The sequence below is a fragment of the Drosophila suzukii genome, chromosome X (genome assembly GCF_043229965.1).
Source record: "Drosophila suzukii chromosome X, CBGP_Dsuzu_IsoJpt1.0, whole genome shotgun sequence".
Classification (NCBI taxonomy): Eukaryota; Metazoa; Arthropoda; class Insecta; order Diptera; family Drosophilidae; genus Drosophila; species Drosophila suzukii.
Window position 1 is genome coordinate 5977742 of NC_092084.1, and position 19700 is coordinate 5997441.

The 19700-nt window shown below is 37.3% G+C and overlaps 1 protein-coding gene across 8 annotated transcripts in view; it reads left to right on the forward strand.

Annotated features, from left to right (window-relative positions):
- Window positions 1-294: 294 nt before the first annotated feature.
- The window catches only part of raskol (Ras GTPase-activating protein raskol), a 42395-nt gene continuing 22989 nt past the window's right edge, over window positions 295-19700 (forward strand). For 2 of the 8 annotated variants that reach the window (XM_065868125.2, XM_065868129.2), the window contains exons 1-4: window positions 295-1243; window positions 11877-11989; window positions 12223-12249; window positions 12731-12923. In XM_065868125.2, the coding sequence (XP_065724197.2) occupies window positions 1165-1243; window positions 11877-11989; window positions 12223-12249; window positions 12731-12923 (412 nt within the window). In that variant the 5' untranslated portion in view covers window positions 295-1164. The remainder of the gene's footprint in view (window positions 1244-11876; window positions 11990-12222; window positions 12250-12730; window positions 12924-19700) is intronic. The other 6 variants (XM_065868126.2, XM_036820918.3, XM_065868127.2 and 3 more) reach the window with 5 other exon arrangements.

Here is a 19700-nt window from a genome sequence, read left to right on the forward strand (position 1 = left end):
GTCATTCCCTTAAACGCTGAAAGTTTACAACTACTTATGGAATAACCCTACTATATCTTGTACAGCCGGAAACGAAAATATCGATAGTTGCCGCTGAACAAGTAAAAAAAGGGAGATATCAACAACATAGGTGTCAGTAAAAAAGCGAGATTAAAGATTTCTGCGTGAGCGAAGATGGAAAGTGTTATCGATGTTTTGAACACATCGATAACATCGATGTCTGACACTTACGGTTGCTTACGTTTGCTTACGTTGTGCTGAGCACAGCGCAGTCGGAATCTAAAAAAACAAAACATCAGCCGCGGTCACACCGCTCCGTAGCTCTGTAATTGAAATTTCAATCTGCCAACGAACGGTTCGTGCGCGCTTGTTCCGTGCGAGTTTCTTGTACCTTCGTACATCCGTACCGTCACCACGGTGACCGGTGACGGTCGGGGTTTTCCTTAACCGCTTTTCCAGCTGATTTAAAAAAAACCGCAGCGAAACCGTTTTCCAGCCGAATTAAATTTGAATTGTGTTGTTTTTTTCGAGTGTTGTGGGCGAGTGTCGCCTCCCGAAAAGGGGCAGCAACAACAACAAGGTTACAGTTTCTGGACCGCGCGCACACACACTCACACAGCTGAGCCGAAACATGCACATGCTTGAATTGTTGTTGGCGGCGGAGTCGTGATTTAAAAATAATATGAAAACACCGAAATAAATTACACACGCACACACACACACGCACGCACGCACACAGGTGCAAAGTAAAGTTTCCGAATCGGAATCGTTAAAAATCAAATGACAACAACAACAACTACAGCGGCGGCAACCTGCTCTTGAGATCGTAACAAATCAAATCTCGGCTCGGATTTTTATTTGTTTTGCTTTAATCTTTTGTTTCACAATAACCCCCAAAAGCGCCATAAGGCACAAGTGCAATAAAAACAAAACGACAAAAGCAAGAACAAACAAAATCAATATTCAAATTAACCAGCAGCAGCAACAACAACAACTAAAACAACAACTCAACGAGTCGATAAGCTAAACGATAAGTGAGAGGAGCACGGCCAGACGGGGGAGGGGGCAAAGGAGCAGAGAGACAGCGCAAGAGAGCCGGAGAGAGAGAGAGCACAGCATCCGCATCCGCATCCACCTAAGCACCAAAATTACCACCCCCACAAAATGGGACGTCGAACTTATCTAAGCCGGGCCTCGGCCATTTCCTACCCCAGCAGAATCGAAGGATGGCTGGATGTCTGCGGTGAGTGGGAGTTACCTATGTGTATCTACTATATCTATCCAGAAATAGTACCCAATAATCTAGGGTAATCAGCGAAAAGTAATACCTTCATTTCATTACAAATACATCTGAAATTCATAGAAAAATGTAATGCTAAACATGAATATGGGATAAATAAGTGAGTGGGAGTTACCTATGTGTATCTACTATATCTATCCCGAAATAGTACCCAATAATCTAGGGTAATCAGCGAATGGGGGTCTCTGAAAAGTTCCCAAATACATATGTACATATTCAATTCATAGAAAAAATGTAATGTTAAACATGAATATGGGATAAATAAGTGAGTGGGAGTTACCTATATGTATCTAAATATATATGCACAACCCAGAAATAATACCTAAAAAATATCTAAACCTAGTGGTAACTTCATTTTGTTCCAAATACATTTGAAATTCATATGAAGAATGTAATATTAAACATTATTATGGGATAAATAAGTGAGTGTTAACTCTAACATCTGAACTTCATATGAAGAATGTAATATTAAACACGATTATGGGATAAATACGTGAGTGGGAGTTACTTATGTGCATCCAAAAGTTCTATCTAGAAATACAAACTCAATACAGGGTAACAGGGGTTATTCAGAAAATGGGGGTCTCGAAAAAGAGTACAAAACAGTGGTAATCTCATTTCAATTACATATGTATGTCGAATATCCTTAATATAATCAGCAAATAGGCAATGTATAACTTTATAAAAACAAAAGTCAATTAGTCAACTTAAAAACTAAACGAATACAGTCATCTGATTTATACAGCGCTAAATATGTACATAAATACATTCACATAAGTGTAATCTTCACACAAACAATCATTTCAATACCACACCAAATGATTTTTGCAAATTTGACACAACTTTTATCATCCCTCTAAGCCCCAATAAGCGACATTACTGGAAATTACCACTGAAAACCATATAAAAACATATACAAAAGTTTTATATCATTAAACAATATCACCTTAATTCAACAGCAAAATTCGAAATCTTATAGAATTTATGTAAAAGAACTTTAAATGGTAATGGAAAATAAAAGATAAGGGAAAAACATCTGAAGGCGAATAATGGTTCCGGAGTGTACCTTCCGGCGAAAAACAAATGTATTTCCTAATCGCATATCGGAGTAAACAATAAAAAACAGTATTCTAATGTAAGAATGGGTAATTTATTGGAATTTATTTTTGGGCACCCATAATTACAATTGACTTGTTTAATACAATCCATAAATGCATGCAATGCAATCAACTCAACTCAATTTTAAAGTTAAGTTAATAAGTTATATGTTAAAAATCTTTAGTAACTCATAGAATGACCAGCAGTCTATCAAACTACCTTTAGTCGAATCACGTTAATAGAAAACAAAGTTTTCGGCGTACGACAAACACCAAAGTCAAACCTAATGACCGACTCAAATTGTTTTTCACTTGGCTATAAATTCAACACCTTTTTAAAAGTGCATTATAGTGGTGAACAAGTGTCCATAAGTCGAGTTTTTAATGTGACAGTTATGGGAGGTTCATCTCTGGGTTTTACTAGGGGTATTGGAGAGGTTCCCTCTCGGCGGATGCGGATGTGGAAGTGGTTGCGGATGTGGGATGCGCTCTCTTAAGCTGAGTATCTTCGTATATACGTATCTTCGTGTCACCTGTGCAAATTCCTTGGCCTGGGAAAAATACCTTTCCACATATTCGGGCAGGTTCATGTTTGCCGTCGAGCGTTTTTCCCCGTTATCTCACATTTTACCTGTCGCAGGTTGTTGTTGACATAGTGAGGGGTTGGTAGGTTGGTTGGTCGTACGTCCCTCGGAAAAGGTAAAGCAGACAAAACACACACACACACACTCCGAACACTGCAAATACCCAGGCAAATAGACAATAAAGCCCCTGCGCAGGGCCTTTCATCGATGTGCAGGCGACCAAAGTGGCAAAGGTGAAGTGTCTAACTGATCTTTAGTCGGTACTTGAATATTGCTTGTTATTACTTATTATAACTCTAAAACTGTTCATTGGATGGCTATGAAACTTATAGATAGTGTGTATGATACTTTAAAAAGCTGAAAAAGCTTTAATGTAATATGCAATGTTTAAAAAACTATGATGTTTCTCCAACTCATAATAACTAAATCTATTTATTAGATGGTTATGAAACCTATAAAGAGTCTGTATAATACTTAAAAAAGGAAAAAGCTTATGTTATGAATGTTATGTTCAATGTTCAAAAACTATGATGTCTTTAAGCTGCATAGCTCAAAATCATAAGAACTCAGAAAATATTTATTGGATGGTTATGAAACTTATAAAGAGTGTGTATGATACTTTAAATAGCTGAAAAAGCTTCAAGTTATGAATGTAATTCTTTTTTTTGCCGCCTGTGGCAGATTTGTGTGTGGGTATTTGGATTAGCATTGGGCATTGAAGGAACACGTACAACAAACAATTGGTAATATCATAGAAGCATACACACACTGTCATACAATCGTGATAAGTGGTGGCAACAAAGAAAAAATTGAAAAAGGCTACCTTCGCCTTGAAGGCAACTTCTCTTATTGCCGTTTTCGGATTTCGTTGGCTGCCTCATTTGCTTCATTTTTCCATTTTTTTCTTACCTTTCTGTTACGGTTATTTGCCCGCAGCGGAAGGAAGGTGTGTTTATTTCCAGGTGAACACAACTGTGTGTGTGTGTGCGTGCAGGTTGGTGTGTCAAGGTCATCGATGGCATTCTATGATAACCTTTTGCCATTTGGCTTCGTCTTCGTTTTGCCTTTTGCCGTTGCCTTTGTCTATGACTCTTGAACTTTTGTTGTTGCCTTCTTGCACTGGGCTAAAAACCCACCTACAAATCTCGGTTGACAAACAAGCGCAAAGATACTGACAAATACATACACTGTAAAATGATTTACAGGATTTTTTTAGTTAGTATAAATAATATCTTCTTGCACTGGGCTAAAAACCCACCTACAAATCTCGGTTGACAAACAAGCGCTCAGATACTGACAAATACATACACTGTAAAAAGATTTACAGGATTTTTCTAGTTAGTATAAATAATGTAACAGATTATGGCATCTTTTTATATCTTTACTGTAAGTGGGCGAGATATTCCCACAATATGATGTCTTTAAGGATATTACCCACATAAATTAATAGCATTATGATTACTTTTCAAATTCGCACACCCCTCAAAACAAATTCTGTTTTTAAATATTTCAAAAAAATAAAATTCAAACTGGGCTTAAATTTTATTTCAGTGCATTTCCAGTTAAGAACAAATGTAGGGGTTCGATACATATGGTTTTTCCTGTTAGTTCTTTTTTTCTGTGGCTGTGTTGTTCTTTCGTGTTGCCCGCTGGCTTGACATCATTTCTGTCATGTTTCGTGTTGTAGTTGCCTTTTTATTTGGTCGGTTGTTAGTTGGCACAGTAAATATAGGCTACGATGTACCCAAGATGTTCCATATATGTTTCATGTTTCATATATTTGGCTATCAACTGTGTTTTGAAGTAATAAATCTGCCAACCTCACATTTTTGTTAGTTGGATAATAAAACGACTCTTCATCAATCAACCTTTCGATCAACTTTCTTAAAGAATATATTTTTGATTTGATCTTGCCCCCCAAACTTGAGCTTCCCTCAATAAGAGTCCACACCGTACCCTGTTAACCCCACTTGGCTTTCGCTTTGCATGTCACTTGGCCATGTCCAAACTCTTCTTCTTGGCCGGTTTGGTTCGGTTCTTTGGGCTTTGGGCTTTGGCGTTTAGAAATTGGTTATGGGGCCGCTTGCGTACAAAAAGACCAGCAGGCCCATGCCAAAAGCGTTAAAAGGAAGACGGCGAGAAGAGGAGAAATCGACTGGGCCCAAAGGCAGGCCTTCGTTGGAGACCGAAGAGTGAGGTGAGAAGACTGGTGGAGTGAAGACTGTTGGAGGAGTGGCCAAGACAAGACGATGGAGAAGAACGAGCGACACTCGAGTGTCGAGATGATGGCGTCATTAACTTGGCCGAAAGATTTTGTCGCTGACACACTTTTGGCATTGCACTCGCTGTTGTTGTCCGATTCGATTCGATTTTTATTTTTATGGGTTAAAAAGCGCCACCACCTGCTAACTCTAAAATTGCAGGTTTCAGATACAAATGTATCTCGACGTTTCTAGATTTGAAACGGGCAATTTGCGGCTTTCCCAAAAAATATTTAAGAGATGCTTGCAAAAGATTCTATTTCATCTTAGAAACTAAAAAATATGTATAAATAGAAAAGATTTTTTATTATAAAAAGTAATGTTTATAATTTACAAAATATTCGGTTTAGTAAAATGGTATATGGAGAAAGAAAAATGCCAGCCTCCAACGACCATCGCTAATTAATTAAAATTCGCTGGTTCAAGTTCAATGATCCCCGTGCCCGAAAAACTTTCGTTTGAGGAAAACCTTTCCAATTGCAATCCGTCCATGGCCATAATCTGGCTGGGATCTGCCGCCTGCGAGCTTGACCCACTGCATCTGCTAGAAAGTGAAACATGGTGGGAGCAACTGGCTGGGATTACCTGTCCCCAGTTGTGCCCAGTTGCCCAGGTGAGCCAGGTGCCCGGGGGAGCGAAAGAGAGGGAGGCAGGAAGACGGAAAGAGACGGAAAGAGCCGGGCGAGCTGGGGGAAGCTACTTTAATTTTCTATTTTCAAGTATCGAATGCGTTCGCTGTCGCCGCTGCAAATGTTGCCCAACAACTTTCTATGAAAAAATTCACTTTTTCCTCTATGACCAACACAGCACACCACCTGAGTCTCCTCCACCTGAGTTGTTTTTTTGTTTTTTGGGTCCAAAAGCCGGCTCTTTATTTGTTGTATTTTTTTTTTGTTGGGCTTTTAGCAAATCGAACTCAAACAGATTAACACGTTGCCCGCCACTAAAACAAAAGGGAAACTTCAGTGAAAGAAAACCCGTTTCGTTGCTAAATATATATAGTATTTAGAAAGAGCGAAAGAAAAAACGATTGTCCAGATGGGACTCGTCGAAATCTGGGTTCCCAGCGGATTGAATCATATTTGGGCTGCCAAAACACTTGTTTCCCCCATACGAATCATATCAAAATAAATCCGAGCAGAATGTAAACACATTTTCTTTGGGCTGGGTATGCAAAAAGCAAACAGAAAAGTCGAATGAAAACAAATCACAGCCGAAGAATTCGACTAACAATCCGCAAAGTGTCGCATTTTAGGGGCTAGGGTTTTTATTTAGATTCGGTGCAGTCGCCGCTTGGCCAGCTATACAGGTATTTATTTTTCTTTCTCGGAAATAAGGTGTCGATTTACCGAAACTGAAGTAAGATGTATAGAAAATTGGAGCTTTCGCTTGCCAAAGATCCACTGACTCGGGGAAAATAAAATATCAAGCATCAGCAGTCGTTAGGAATGTTTAGTAATGTGTTTTTTAAGTATTATAAATGTCACTATTCACTATATTAAAGTTGATTAGATTAAAAGAAACACTATATTTTTAGAATACCTGTTTAAGAAAGAAGTTATTGTTCCCTCCCTGAAATCAATTTAAAATCGGAACTTCCTCTAAATCAAAGCACCATCAAAAGAGCCCGAAAATGAGATCGTGTGTGTATACGGAAAAAAAAAAAGTTCCAGCCAAACATTAGCGGCGATCACAGACTCAAAGACCTGTGATTCCCTTTGTCATATCACCAAAAAAAAAAGAAATATACATATAAAGTTCATAACAATGTGGGAGAGAAGTCGAAAGACTGGGAAAAAGTCGAAGGAAAAAAGTCTATAAATGAATTGACAAATCAAATGCAAGCAGGTCGCTATGCTATTACATGATGCGAAATCCAAGTTATGCTATAATTCTGCATTGTCTGGTTTTCAAGAGGGGGTAAAAAGTGGAACAGCCCGAGTTGGTTTGCTAGATTTCAGTCTCCGGTTTTCTTTTTTTTTTTTTTGCCCGTTTGTTTGTGTTTGATTTTTCGAACGTTTCGCATATTTCCCATAAACCTAATTAAATGCGTGTGTTCGTTCGTTTACGCAACGATTTGTGTCGGGATTGCGTGCCATCTATGTATATATACAGATGTCTGGGCCTATAACACACGGATATATCCAAATATATATATTTATATATGCATCTGGGTCGGGCGGGTCACCGCCCAAAATGCAACATGTTGTTTAGGGGCGGAGCAGGAGGGCGCCGATGAAGATTTGGGACAGCTGCAACATGCGGAAGCTATACCATAAATGGGGCACTCGAAAAAAATCCATAAGCATTCGTCTTTGATTTTCTAGGTAACCGAAAAAATATTTCTTTTAAAACACTGGGTATTTTATAAAAACGCTGGAGCAATTTTGCTTACTATAATATATTTTTAATACGATATTGTGTACTGGGATAAAGTCAATAAATAATAAAGAAAATGATAAATTGCAAATGAAAAAAACAAAAATCTTAAAAAATATTATTAAACAATGCAGATATTTTTTATTAAATAAATGCCGAAGGACAACAATTTGGAGAATGTATTTATTTATTGGATCGTATAATACTTTTTCATCACAAAAGTTGATATCAGAACTTTAAAATCTTTGCGATCGTCACTAGATTTATACCTCCTTAAGAATACTTATTCAAATTATGATCTGTAAAATGTCAATCATTTTTTTTGAGTGTGGTTTAAGGGCGTGCTGCCACGCCCCCATTTGTTTGAGGCGGCCGAACAAAATGCCAACCGCGTGAAAACACATTTCTTCTTGTGGTTTAGCTGGCGACAATGGACAAGGGAAACAGCTCTACTTCCCCACCCCCAGCCCTTCTTTAATTTCCCCCCTCACTCAACACCACCCCCTCTAGTTTTTCCCCCTACCACCCCCTCCAGACACCCACACAAACGCACAGATGACGCACAGAGCATAAATTATTTTAAATTAGTTTTAATTGGCAATGTCTTTTCGTTGCGCCTTAACATTTAATAATTCAATTTTGTGGGATGCGTTTTTCGTTAAATTAGGCTGGAATGAAAAAAATAAAAATATATGAATCAATCCGAATTCCGATAGCAGAATAAAAAATTCACAACTCGAATAGTGGGGAATTATACAAGATTTCCGATGATGTCATTAATTATGCGCGGTGATAGCGAAATGGAAAGAAAAATACTGCTGGAAGATGTGAGAAGTTGTCGGCATGGTAATGAGATAATTTCAATTAACGTGCCATTCTTATTGTGCACTACAGTGCGTTTCGGTGCGGTAAGTCGATCGTTAAATAATTGCTAATTCAAACAACTAGTTGTGTAGAAAATAATGGCCGTAAGAAAATGGGCGATGATTGTTTTTGAGTGATGAAGGGTTAATTAATGGCTTTTTCTTGGTCTATGGATATAACTATTTTCTTTATAAACTCTTTCGTTGCACTATAGAGAACTGAACTTCCTTAATTCAATTTAAAAAGTTTTTTTTGACTAATTTTTTCTAATTTTTTTTTTTTATTTATAACTTATCTTAGGTCAGAAAGTCGTACTCATACATTTTATTTGTTATGGTTATTTGGCATATACATATATGACTAAACTAACATGATTAAATTCTTTAAGTCCTGGTCATAGCTTTAGACTTTTATATGGAAAAAAGGAAAGCAAACGCTTTATTCATCTAGAAATAATTTCATTGTTGACTTATCCGTGAATAATTTCGTAAAGTACTAGCACAGTTACTTATATGTAGGATTATATTAATCTGTTATGCAAACTCACACAATTCCATATTTGATTAGTAGATATTGATTTGTTTTATTGTATGCTAATGCAACTATGGGCCAATTATCTCCAAATTATTTCCCATGTAGAAATATTTGCTTAATTGTATAGAATTAATAAGTCTAAATTTCTAGCTCCGAAACGCACTGTAAATCTTGGGAACTGTGTGTTCGACATTCATGCCGAGAAGAGGTTTACGTGGAATTAAATCTGTCAGTTGTATCTTATCTTTGTAGCTCCCTGACGGTCATATAAACATATATGTATGTGCCCGTGCCACGGGGAAGTGCACTGCAAAGCGAAGATAATTCACAGATTGTTCGAATACCAAACAAGAAAAAACCAGAATATTTTGTTTTCTGAAACTCTGAATGAATACACAAATTCTTTTTATTTCCGAAGTTTATTTTACTTAAGAAATAAGTATTTGGCCTAAATGTATTCATTCGAATGGCAATTAAAATGATTTCACTAAATGCTTACCATTTTTTTTTTAACAGTTTTGTATTAAAACATAACAGGAAGGTTTAAGTCAACAAGTGAAAAAGATTAAAGTCACACAGAGAGAAATATCCAAGAACAATGTTCTTGAATTGAGAACATTTGTTCTTAAAAACCGTGTAAGTACATTTTGGTATCAATGTTCTCACTATTAGAACGAAACGGTGAGAAGAGACTGGACTAATAGTTTATTTGTTGAGATATACTATGCAAGTACCGCCAATTAAACTTGATTCGAGCAAAATGAAAACATTTTCAACTTCAAAAATTTCGTTCTATTTTCAAGAACATTTTCAACTCAGATGAGAACGTTTGAATTTTCTCTGGGCATAGATCAAGTCTTTTTCCTGTGTTCAGTTATTGAGGAAAAAGAACTGATGGTTTGGGGGGCAAACCAAAACCAAAACACTTGTTTTTCCACGTTTTCCACGCTCAGATGCCAGCTGATGGCCAGTGTTTGTGTGCGTTTGTTATTGACCAACCGCAAATCTCCGCTCGCCCCCTCAGCCCCCCTCTTGACCCCCTCATCGCCACCTGTTTCCATGTGCAGAAAAGAAAAACCGCTGACACAGTGCATTGAACTCGAGAACTCAAAAAGCGAGAAATTCTTATGCAAAAAGCAACAAAAAAAAATGTGAAAAAATAAGAAAATTTATAATAAAGAAACAAACGGCCAACGAACGTTAAAAAAAAAGAAATATTAACGCAAACTTGCTGAGCAACCACTTAGTTTCGCCCCCTCTCTTTCGCCCCCCGTCGCTCTGTCTCTTTCTGATGCTTCGACGTCACCGCCTCAGTTGTTGTTGCTGTCTTCACAATTACTTACAATATTTATGTTAAATGGGCAGACGGCGCCGGACTTGAAAAATACGCTCACTCGCATGTACATTTGCAGTATGTGAAATAATTCGCTGCTTAAATAGGAAAAAAGTGGAGAACGCAACGAAGTCAGACTTCAAATACACTGGGAGAAAATGGTGCTTTGGCAAACAAAGTTAAAAAGCTTTAAATCTTTTACTCTAATATTCGTAGGGATTTTCAAACGATTGTGTAATATACTTTCCAAGAAATCACTTGGGGTTTCGAAATCACTTTGAAATGTCGTTTTGGGTACCTAAAAGTATGCAAGAATATATTTTAAGCTCACAAGTTCGAATAAGTCAATCATCTCTTCATTCACTGCATACTTATAGACACCTACATAGAAAGTAATTTATAAGTGATTTCAAACCCTAGCGATTTCTAAATAATGCATACATGTAAACATATTTAAAAAACTAAAACATTTTTGATTGCTAAGGAAATAACATTTCTTATCATATTTTATTATGGATGTTTTTTTTACAAGTAAAAACTTTAAATATTTTTTAAGGTGTGTCTTAGAATCTTATACGCGGTTGTAGTTTAAACTTCAGTCATAAATTTGGTAAATTTTTCTAAGTTCAAACAGTTTTGTTTTATAAAAGGTTATAAGTGTGGTTGTATTGATCGGATTCAATTCATCTTTTTCCAAAATTGATTTTTTTGTTCACGCGTGTCACGCCCACATCTCCATCAAGCTCAACTTCAAATTAAAATCATTTTTGTAGCTGCCTCACATTGTTATCTCATAGATACAGAGAAAAAAAGAAGAAATGAAGAAGGAGAAAGCATGAAGAAGCCGCAAACTGAGTGAAACGAACTTTGAGAACTCAGACACGCAAGCTGGAAGCTGAAACAAAAAATAGGCATTGGATCACAATGGCCGTTCAACTTGGCTAAGCAATTCACATTGTTGTTTCCTAGGAGCTACTGTATCTTCATCTTATCCCCCCACGCCCCTCAAATAAATTCTAATGCACATAATTTGCACATTAGAAACGGCATTGCAGTCCAACGATCCAATTGGGACCGCAGTTTGCGATTGCAGATGCATAAATAAATAATCTAAGCCCAGAGTTGCTCCCACTTAATTAAAAACACGCATGCGCCACATTTTCCGAAAGGTTTTCAGCACAATTACATGGCATCTACATGACGTTTGGCGGTGTGCAATTTTGGATTTTTTCTCAAATTTTTGTAGTTGCTTTTTAAGTTGGTTTAAATTATTTTTAAATCAAGTTTGAAGATCAGTGATTTTACACTTTACATTCCCGTGTGTATAAAAACGGTACTGTGTCAATAAGTAAGGCATTTTACATGCATTTTACATTTGAGGTAACGAATGAAGCCTGAATGTAGGCAATACTTTTCCGCTGACAGATGGCGCCACAACTGATAATGTAGTTAATTTTTAACAAGTTAATAGCATTTTGTATTTTACTTAATAAATCATTATAAAAAAGTACCTTTATCTTACAGAAACCGAAGGAGAGCTAACTCGCCTGATCAAGACGCTTCCCTGGGGTCCTTTATATTGCGTCCTGCAGCAGGACGATCAGACATTCACAGCCTACTGCAGCGAGGAGATATCGGTGAGAATCCCTAGATATATATCCATGGTACACCTAGTATACCCAATAACGCTTAGCAACTAACACAAGAACACACACCTAATCGTTTGTAATACTGTAAACATATCAAGTTCATTGGCTTTGTATTTTCGTCTGTGTATATCTATCCCTGTCTCTCACAATTGCACACTATCGCTAACAAAAAATGGATGTAAACAAACCGCTACTACTACTATCGTTCTACTAACCTGTAGATATTCCCGGCCACGCCCAATAAGGAGGTGGGTAGTGTAATTCGAGGCGGAACTGAAAAAGCTCCCATCATAATTCAACCGACACGTTACCGTTTCCGAGTTTAGGTCGTTGGCGTGATTCAATTTCACTTCTTCCAGTGGATATTTATATTGTCTGGACTTTGAATGACTGGCAATATAAATATTTAGGAAATACATCTTTAACCTCGAGTAAAGAAAAGTATTTGTATTTTATTTACTCTGCATAGTTAGGACCTTTTATTACTTTCTTAACAAAAAGAAGACAGTAAAAATGATATATATATTATATATAGTATATAAATAAAAGTCTTACAGATCCTACAAACAAGATTAACCTAGTTTTGAGGAGTTTTTCAAATAAGTAAAGGAAGTGTAACATCGAGGAAGTGAGTTTGAATCTCTTGTGATTGAAACGGAAACTGGGTCGGATATTTTCTTTATTTCTATAATGCTAAGTTACTTTACCTTTGCCATCCTTGACCTTTAGCGGGGAGATGTTTGCTACGAGGACATTCCACGGGTCCGATTGGATCGTGTTCGGCGGCCGGCGAAGGCTTTGTGGGACGGACCGCCGACCTTGGCTGAGGAAAATGAGGACTCCGATTCGTGTGTGGGCGGAAGCGGCGGCATGAGCGGCATCAATGACATCGTGCTGAATACGACGCTTTACAGTGAACTAGGTAAGTGTGAAAAGAAATTAAACCTATGTACCCAAAGAAAAGTGTTTAGGGTGTTGTTTTGCAAAACTCTTTTCCAGTATCATTATAAAACCCTAAATATGCAATATGAGATAAGCAAGTGTGACCATGGCCATTGAAAACATGCAAAGAATAGGTTATTTTCGATCATGAATTGAGGAATTTATGTGAATTGAGGCTGATTTCAGGTGATGGTTTTTCTCTGGTCCAAGTATTTTACATTTAAGAACCAATCAAGACAGACTTCCACTGCAAATCGGAAGGAGGTGATTTCTCAGCTACCCCTGATATTGGTATATCCCCCACATTCGAGTGTTGTGCAATATATGGCATCGCGTCAGGTGGATTTGATTTTGTTGGTGTGGTCAAGCGGCGCTTTAATTACATTTGACCGACCGGCAAGCTAGCTCATCAGTGCTCATCGGTAATTGCAGTTTTTTTTTATGTTTCGCTGTGGGTCCGTAACACTTTTCGATCGTATCATGAGGTGTGTGTATCTGTGCCTTGGGTTTTTATATTCTGTGTGTGAGTAGTCAGGAAATTTGTTCGTACCGCCGTCGCCGCTGTCGTCACGCATGCCGGAGCATTGGGCACAATGGCGAACGGGAGGCGGTTTGGGGCTTGGGGTAGGTGGAGTGGGAGGAGTGGGTGGTTTGGGTGGTTCGGGGCCCATGTGGAAGGTGGCCGTCCGACCAGCCGACACTCTTGTCGGTGCCGAGATCGCTTCAGTTTTATTGCCCCCCTTCAGGTATCTCATATTTTATTTGGCAGCCTAACAATATGCAGCGAATTCTTTAGAGCTCACACTCTTTCAAAACTCATTGTTTGGGATTTCCAAACTATTACTTTAACTTAACCAAAGTTCTGTTTGAAAACCTTTTCATCTAGGACTTCCATTATGTTTATCCTAACTAATAATATTTGAAAAACTTTGTTTAACTCTTGTTTTTTAAGAAAGACATTACCCTATATGTTTTTCAGTCGATTATGATGACAAATGATTATAGTTGTACATTGTACATTTACTTAAACTATTTTTTAACACATTTTTTAAACATAAATTTAATAGGTTTTAAAAACAGGTTTGGAAAACATTTTAAAATGTTCCAATAAGCATATTCACAACATCGGTAAACCGCTTTCCGGTTTTCATTCTGAGTTTCTCCCCAGCATTTGCATGTTTTCTTCTCTTCTCTTCCTTTCTTCTTCCTCTTCCTCATCCCCCACTCTCTGTTTGTTCCACCTTCCCAAACGTTCCATCAATGGAGCTCACAGCTGGCGAGAGCAAGTGTGAAAGAAGCCGAAAGGGAGGGGGGTTTCGTTCCGTTTCGATTCGTTTCGTGTTTGCTGGCGATTTCGCAGTCGGTTTTCAGTCGATTTTAAGCTTCCGGCGCAGGCGGTTCAAATCGCTCCGTTCGGTTCGTTTTGCATTGTTTTTATTTACCAGTTAATAAATAGTTCAATTACTGGCCTGGCTTGGCTCCACACAAAATAATAACAAGGAAAACATTACAATACACTTTACGAAAATTAATATATATTTTTTTTGAATATTTTTCTCGAGTGAAAATCGTAGCAAGAAGCATGGAAAATGGCTGAAAACATGGCAAAACTATGCGGGCCTTGCCTGTATTTGTGCGTGTGCGTTGCGAATTCGAAAATGTTCTAAAAATAAATGCAAACAAAAACAAACAGAATGTGAAAATCGTATGAAATACAAAAAAAAACTGAGCAACTACAAAGGCAAACTTGCGAGTGCAAAACCCCCCAACCGCCCAGCCCCCTTTTAAAGGAAAAACCCCGCCCCCGCATTCTGACATAGCTCATCATCGTCATCTGGCTATATAAATTCAGCAATATAAGCAGCCAGACATTGGTGCACAGAAAACATTTTTCAAGTTTTCGAGATCGTTTTTTAAGTTTTTTCTTGAGCTACTTTCGTAAATATTATTTTTAAGCTTGCAGATAGCTACTTTAAACTTTGAAATGTTATTCTATATATTTATATATTGGCTACTCTGATATGGCTACTAAATTTCAGATTCTTAGGACTTTAATTTGATATAAAAAGAAGGAGGAGAGATATGATCTTAAAAGTAGAAGTATTTCAGTAGTATATAATCCTAATCCCAAATTGTTTTTTTTATGTATATGTTCGAAAATGTATTTTTGTTTCTGCCTACAAATTTCACATTTCATTGCATACGACTTGCGTTTCATGGGCGGTTTTCGATTTTTGTAATTGTTTTCTTTTTTTGGGTGAACAAGAAAAAGCCACCAAATTGAGGCAAAAAAGAAAGGAAACAAGAAAAAAAGAGAAAAATGTAATCTGAATTAGGGAAATGAGCGCTTGACACCGTTTTAAGGGACACCGGAAAGTCACGTTGTTTTTGTTATTTTTTTGGTTACTGTAAACCGTTTACGGCCATAATCGTATCCGGATTAGCCGACGTCTGTTGTTTTTTTTTTTTTTTGGTATTGAAGAATTTGGAACATGGCAACAGGGGGAGTGGGGTGCCTTTAAGGGAGCTTCTGGCAGTATTGTTTGTTATTTGATGTAAATAGTTGTTGTCAGTTGGGTTATTGCTGCAATCAGAAGCCGTTGACACACTTAAAGGCAGGTTCAAATTGGTTGCTGCTACTTTGAACACAGAAAAAAAAGAAGTTTAGGATTAAGCAGGTGGAATTGGTGGCTTGGAATGGAAATGGTTTTCAGTTCAAAATATTCTTTATTATAGGCCATCTGCGACTAATATAGGGAATTTATAAAATATTTTTGAAGATTTGATGTTGATGTTTGGCTTGAAAATTGTGCTTTGACTCGTTATATAAAGAATACTTTGTATAAATAAAATATTAGAAAGTCACATAAAATTAAATTTTAAAAATTATAACGCAACCGAATTCCAGTTTCGCTCTGTGTAGATTGAGCGAACTCAATCAAAATTTCGAGGCCCATGCAAATCACATAAAAGTGTTAAGCCCGGCTTATTGAATCAACAGCAACAGCAACAGCAATTGCAATTGCAATTGCAGCTGCAGCAGCAACATCAAGCTAAACGGCTTAACGGAAATCGAAACGAAACGCAATGAAAATAAAATAAAATAAAAGAAAAGCAAAGAAAAGCAAAGAAAAGCGAGCTGGCGAGCGAAAAGCGAAAAGAAAAATCCAACGCCAATTGACACCAATTAAATAATTTGATGCACATGACCCACATTTTATTTATACATGCATCTACTCGAACGCACTATATGTGGAGTATGCAGAGCCAAGAACAACTGCTGCAGCAACAACTGCAACATCAACAATTGTTATTGTTGATCCAATGCAATAACAACAGCAACAACAGCAACAACAACACCAACAGTTGGTGAAAACGATGTAAAAATAGCACTTCAATTGCATTTTGATTCATCTATGTATGTAGCCCTGTCTGCCTGTGGCTATGATTTCTCTTTATGCTCGGTCTCTATCTATTTAATTTCAAGCAATTGTTGCCTGTCAAAAACTCTACTGTTTGCTAAATTAATAAACTGAGGTTAACAGCTTGTCAATACAATTTTATTGGTGCCCGTAAATGGAGCATATTTCAAACTGAGCTGATTTCTAAAAATCTGACTGCTTCAGAACACTGTTTAATGATTTTTTGATGTATCGATCATATCTCAGAAGTATAGAAAGTTTTCGGATCAAACGTTCTTCTATCAGAAGATTTATAAATTGAAGAAAAGGAAAACTATAGATCTTGATATGATATGGAATAGTATATATTGATTTTTGAATATATTGATCCTATCTCAAAAATCTATAAAGAAAGAAACTAAAAATAATAAAAGGAAAAGTAAAGAACTGGATGATATGGTGTAAAACTATAGATCTTGATATGATATGATACTTCTATTGATTTTTTGATATACTGATTTATAAATTAAGGAAAGGAACCATAAATAATAAAAGGAAAAGTAAAGAACTTGATGATATGGTGTGCTATGTTATGATATTTTAAGCCCTAGTGAATGCATTTCGTAATACTTTAATGGTGGTTATAGCATAGACAAACTGCTGTTACAATTTGAGTGTTTGGAACTCTGCTTTTGTTGCAGCAAAATGTTTTAGCCGTAGGATTTCTCAGCACTCGATCAAATTTGTGGCCATCATCTTTTGTTAAGCACTGTAACAAGGGAATTGTGTGTAATTGTTTGAGATCTTTGTGTTTTGTTTCCAATTTTTTGTTTGTTTTGGTTTTGGCCTGCCCTTCTCTTTACTTTGTTGTCAGCTGATCTTCCTCTTGGATTTCTCGCTTTTTCCCTCAGTTTTTCTACAATCCCCCCCATTTTAGATGTTTTTTTTCGCGGAGTTCATGGCAACAAAGCTTCGTATTTGCATTGCTTGAATGGGGCAAAGGGGCGGCGTTTCCGAGGGGGTTAAAAAACGCGGGTCTGGGGGCCGGCACATGTCACATTGGAGAGCTTTTTTTTTTTGAGTTATTATTGTGAACAAGCTGCTGTTGGCAGCTGTAGTTGTAGTTGTTGGGCCTAGCCCACGAGATGCTCACACATATATATGGCTATATCTCATTGTTGCGGGTGAAATTTTCAGACAATGCGATCCCCTTCCACTTAAAAAGAAAAAACACCCAGTTAAGCCAAGCTGATGTTTCATTTGTTGTCAGTGATGCACAGAAAGAAATTCATATTATTATAGATAATATTCTCTGGGTTATGGTAGTAAAGTATCTCAATTTAAAATTATTTCCATGAAGATTAAATAAACTTTTATCAATTTTGTTTTCTGTGTACTTGCTGCTGTTAATTATATGCGCAAGTAGTTAAAGTCAAATTAAAATGCACTGCAACGGGCGGCGGACGCTTGGAAATGGATTTTCAGTTTGTATCTGGTTTTAGCGCTGGTGTTGGCCACTGGTTTTTGTTTCGGCTGCAATGACTAGGCCAAATGCACTGCAATTTACGGGAAAAAAATCAAGATAGCAACTCGGTGGGGGTATACTATTCCTAGAAAGTTATATTAGAAGGTTCCAAAAAAAAAACTATGAAATCTGGTTTTAAAATATATTTATTTTTTGTACTTTTAAAACCCGTACTAAATATTTTTATATATTTTTTCTATATGATTAGAGTATTACCGATTTCCCTGCCCAGCGACAGCCTTTCTCTTCCTCCCATGAGTGCGGTTTGTTTTTGCATTTCCGTTGCTTTGAAGTTTCTGTTGATTTCTCGGGGCTGCTAAAAATTGAATAATTCGAGTCATAACTACTGCAACAACAACAATTAGCGGTGCGGCGGCACAGTTAGTAATTCATATATGTCATAAATCTATCTGTCGTTCGGTCGGCGTTTTGCGTTTTGCGTATCCGTAGCTGAGTTGTCTGTAAATGTATCTGTATCTTCCACTTGTCCGTCCGCGGATTGCCACACATCTGAGAGATGTCGTCATCGCACTGGCTAATGCACAGACGTTTGTATGGGATGTACAATCAGCCGCTTTTCTGTGGCCCGGGACACGCCCCGATCTATATGGGATATGGTATAGATGGTGTATATGGTATATGGTGTGTGGTGTGTGGTGTGTGGCATATGGATATGGTGGCAATTGCTGCCAGCGAAACATCAAATTAACTCGATTGTATAATCAAGTGGCGGCACCAGCCTAATCGTTGTGCTGGATGAGTGATAAAGCAGATGATGATGGATCATGCGGCTTAATTTGAAGGCTGAACTAGGGCCAAAAGAAAAACCCTTTATTATTTCGGCCACACAGAAGACAAAATTGCAAGAAAAACGCGGCTAATTTTTGTTACAAAAATAGATGCGACTATACCAAAGTAAATTAGTTTTCTTTTATTTATTTGACAACTCAGTATGTAAAACATTTGAATATTATTTTTAACAACTTAAATTAAATTTATGATCCGTACACTTAACGCCACATAAATATTATTTTTCCTTTGATATTTTAAATTATTTTTCCTTTGACATATTAATATCATAATTAATGGGAAAAATTCCTTTTTAATATCATATTTGCGATGACGCTGCAAAATGGGATACTGATATGGCACTTTTTTCTCCTTTTGAGAACTTGTTCCCTTTATTTGTTTTTACTGTGGCTCCATTTAAACACGATCCACCCAATTCCAATCCCAATCCCACCAATTTTGTTTATATTTTGACGAGCACAGCCGAAATTGTTCGGTACGCTTGATTTGTTTACATTGAGCGAGAAATTTGTTTATTTCGCACCTTGAGATGCGTTTGAAATCATTTCCAAAAATATACACAAGTTTTCGTTTTCCAAAGCTCTCTCTCTCTTTCTCTCTTTTCTCTACTCTACTCTAAATTTAGCGAGCCCAAAAAAAAATTGGAAAAATAATCGCATGAACAACTAAACAAAACTAAGGGAGAAAAAAAATGAAAAACCCGAGCAACAAGTTCACACAGTTCTGCCATTAAAATGAAAACAGGCAGAAATAATATGAGGCCTGGCAGATCGGTCTATGAGTCCATGGTACTACGACTGCTTCTCCCAAAAACCCCTCTTTCCCTGCCTTTTCCGTTTTTTTCTCTCGCTCGCTTGGTGTAGACCGAAAAAAGCATTAAAACAGTTAAAATTGCTATATGTATTTCAACATGGCCAACATTGTTGTTGGCTGTCTGCTGGAGATGGCCCCATTGGGCGCTACTTAGCCAACGAAAGAGACAGCAATGGGGGTTGAGAAAGAGAGGGGAGACCGACACTTG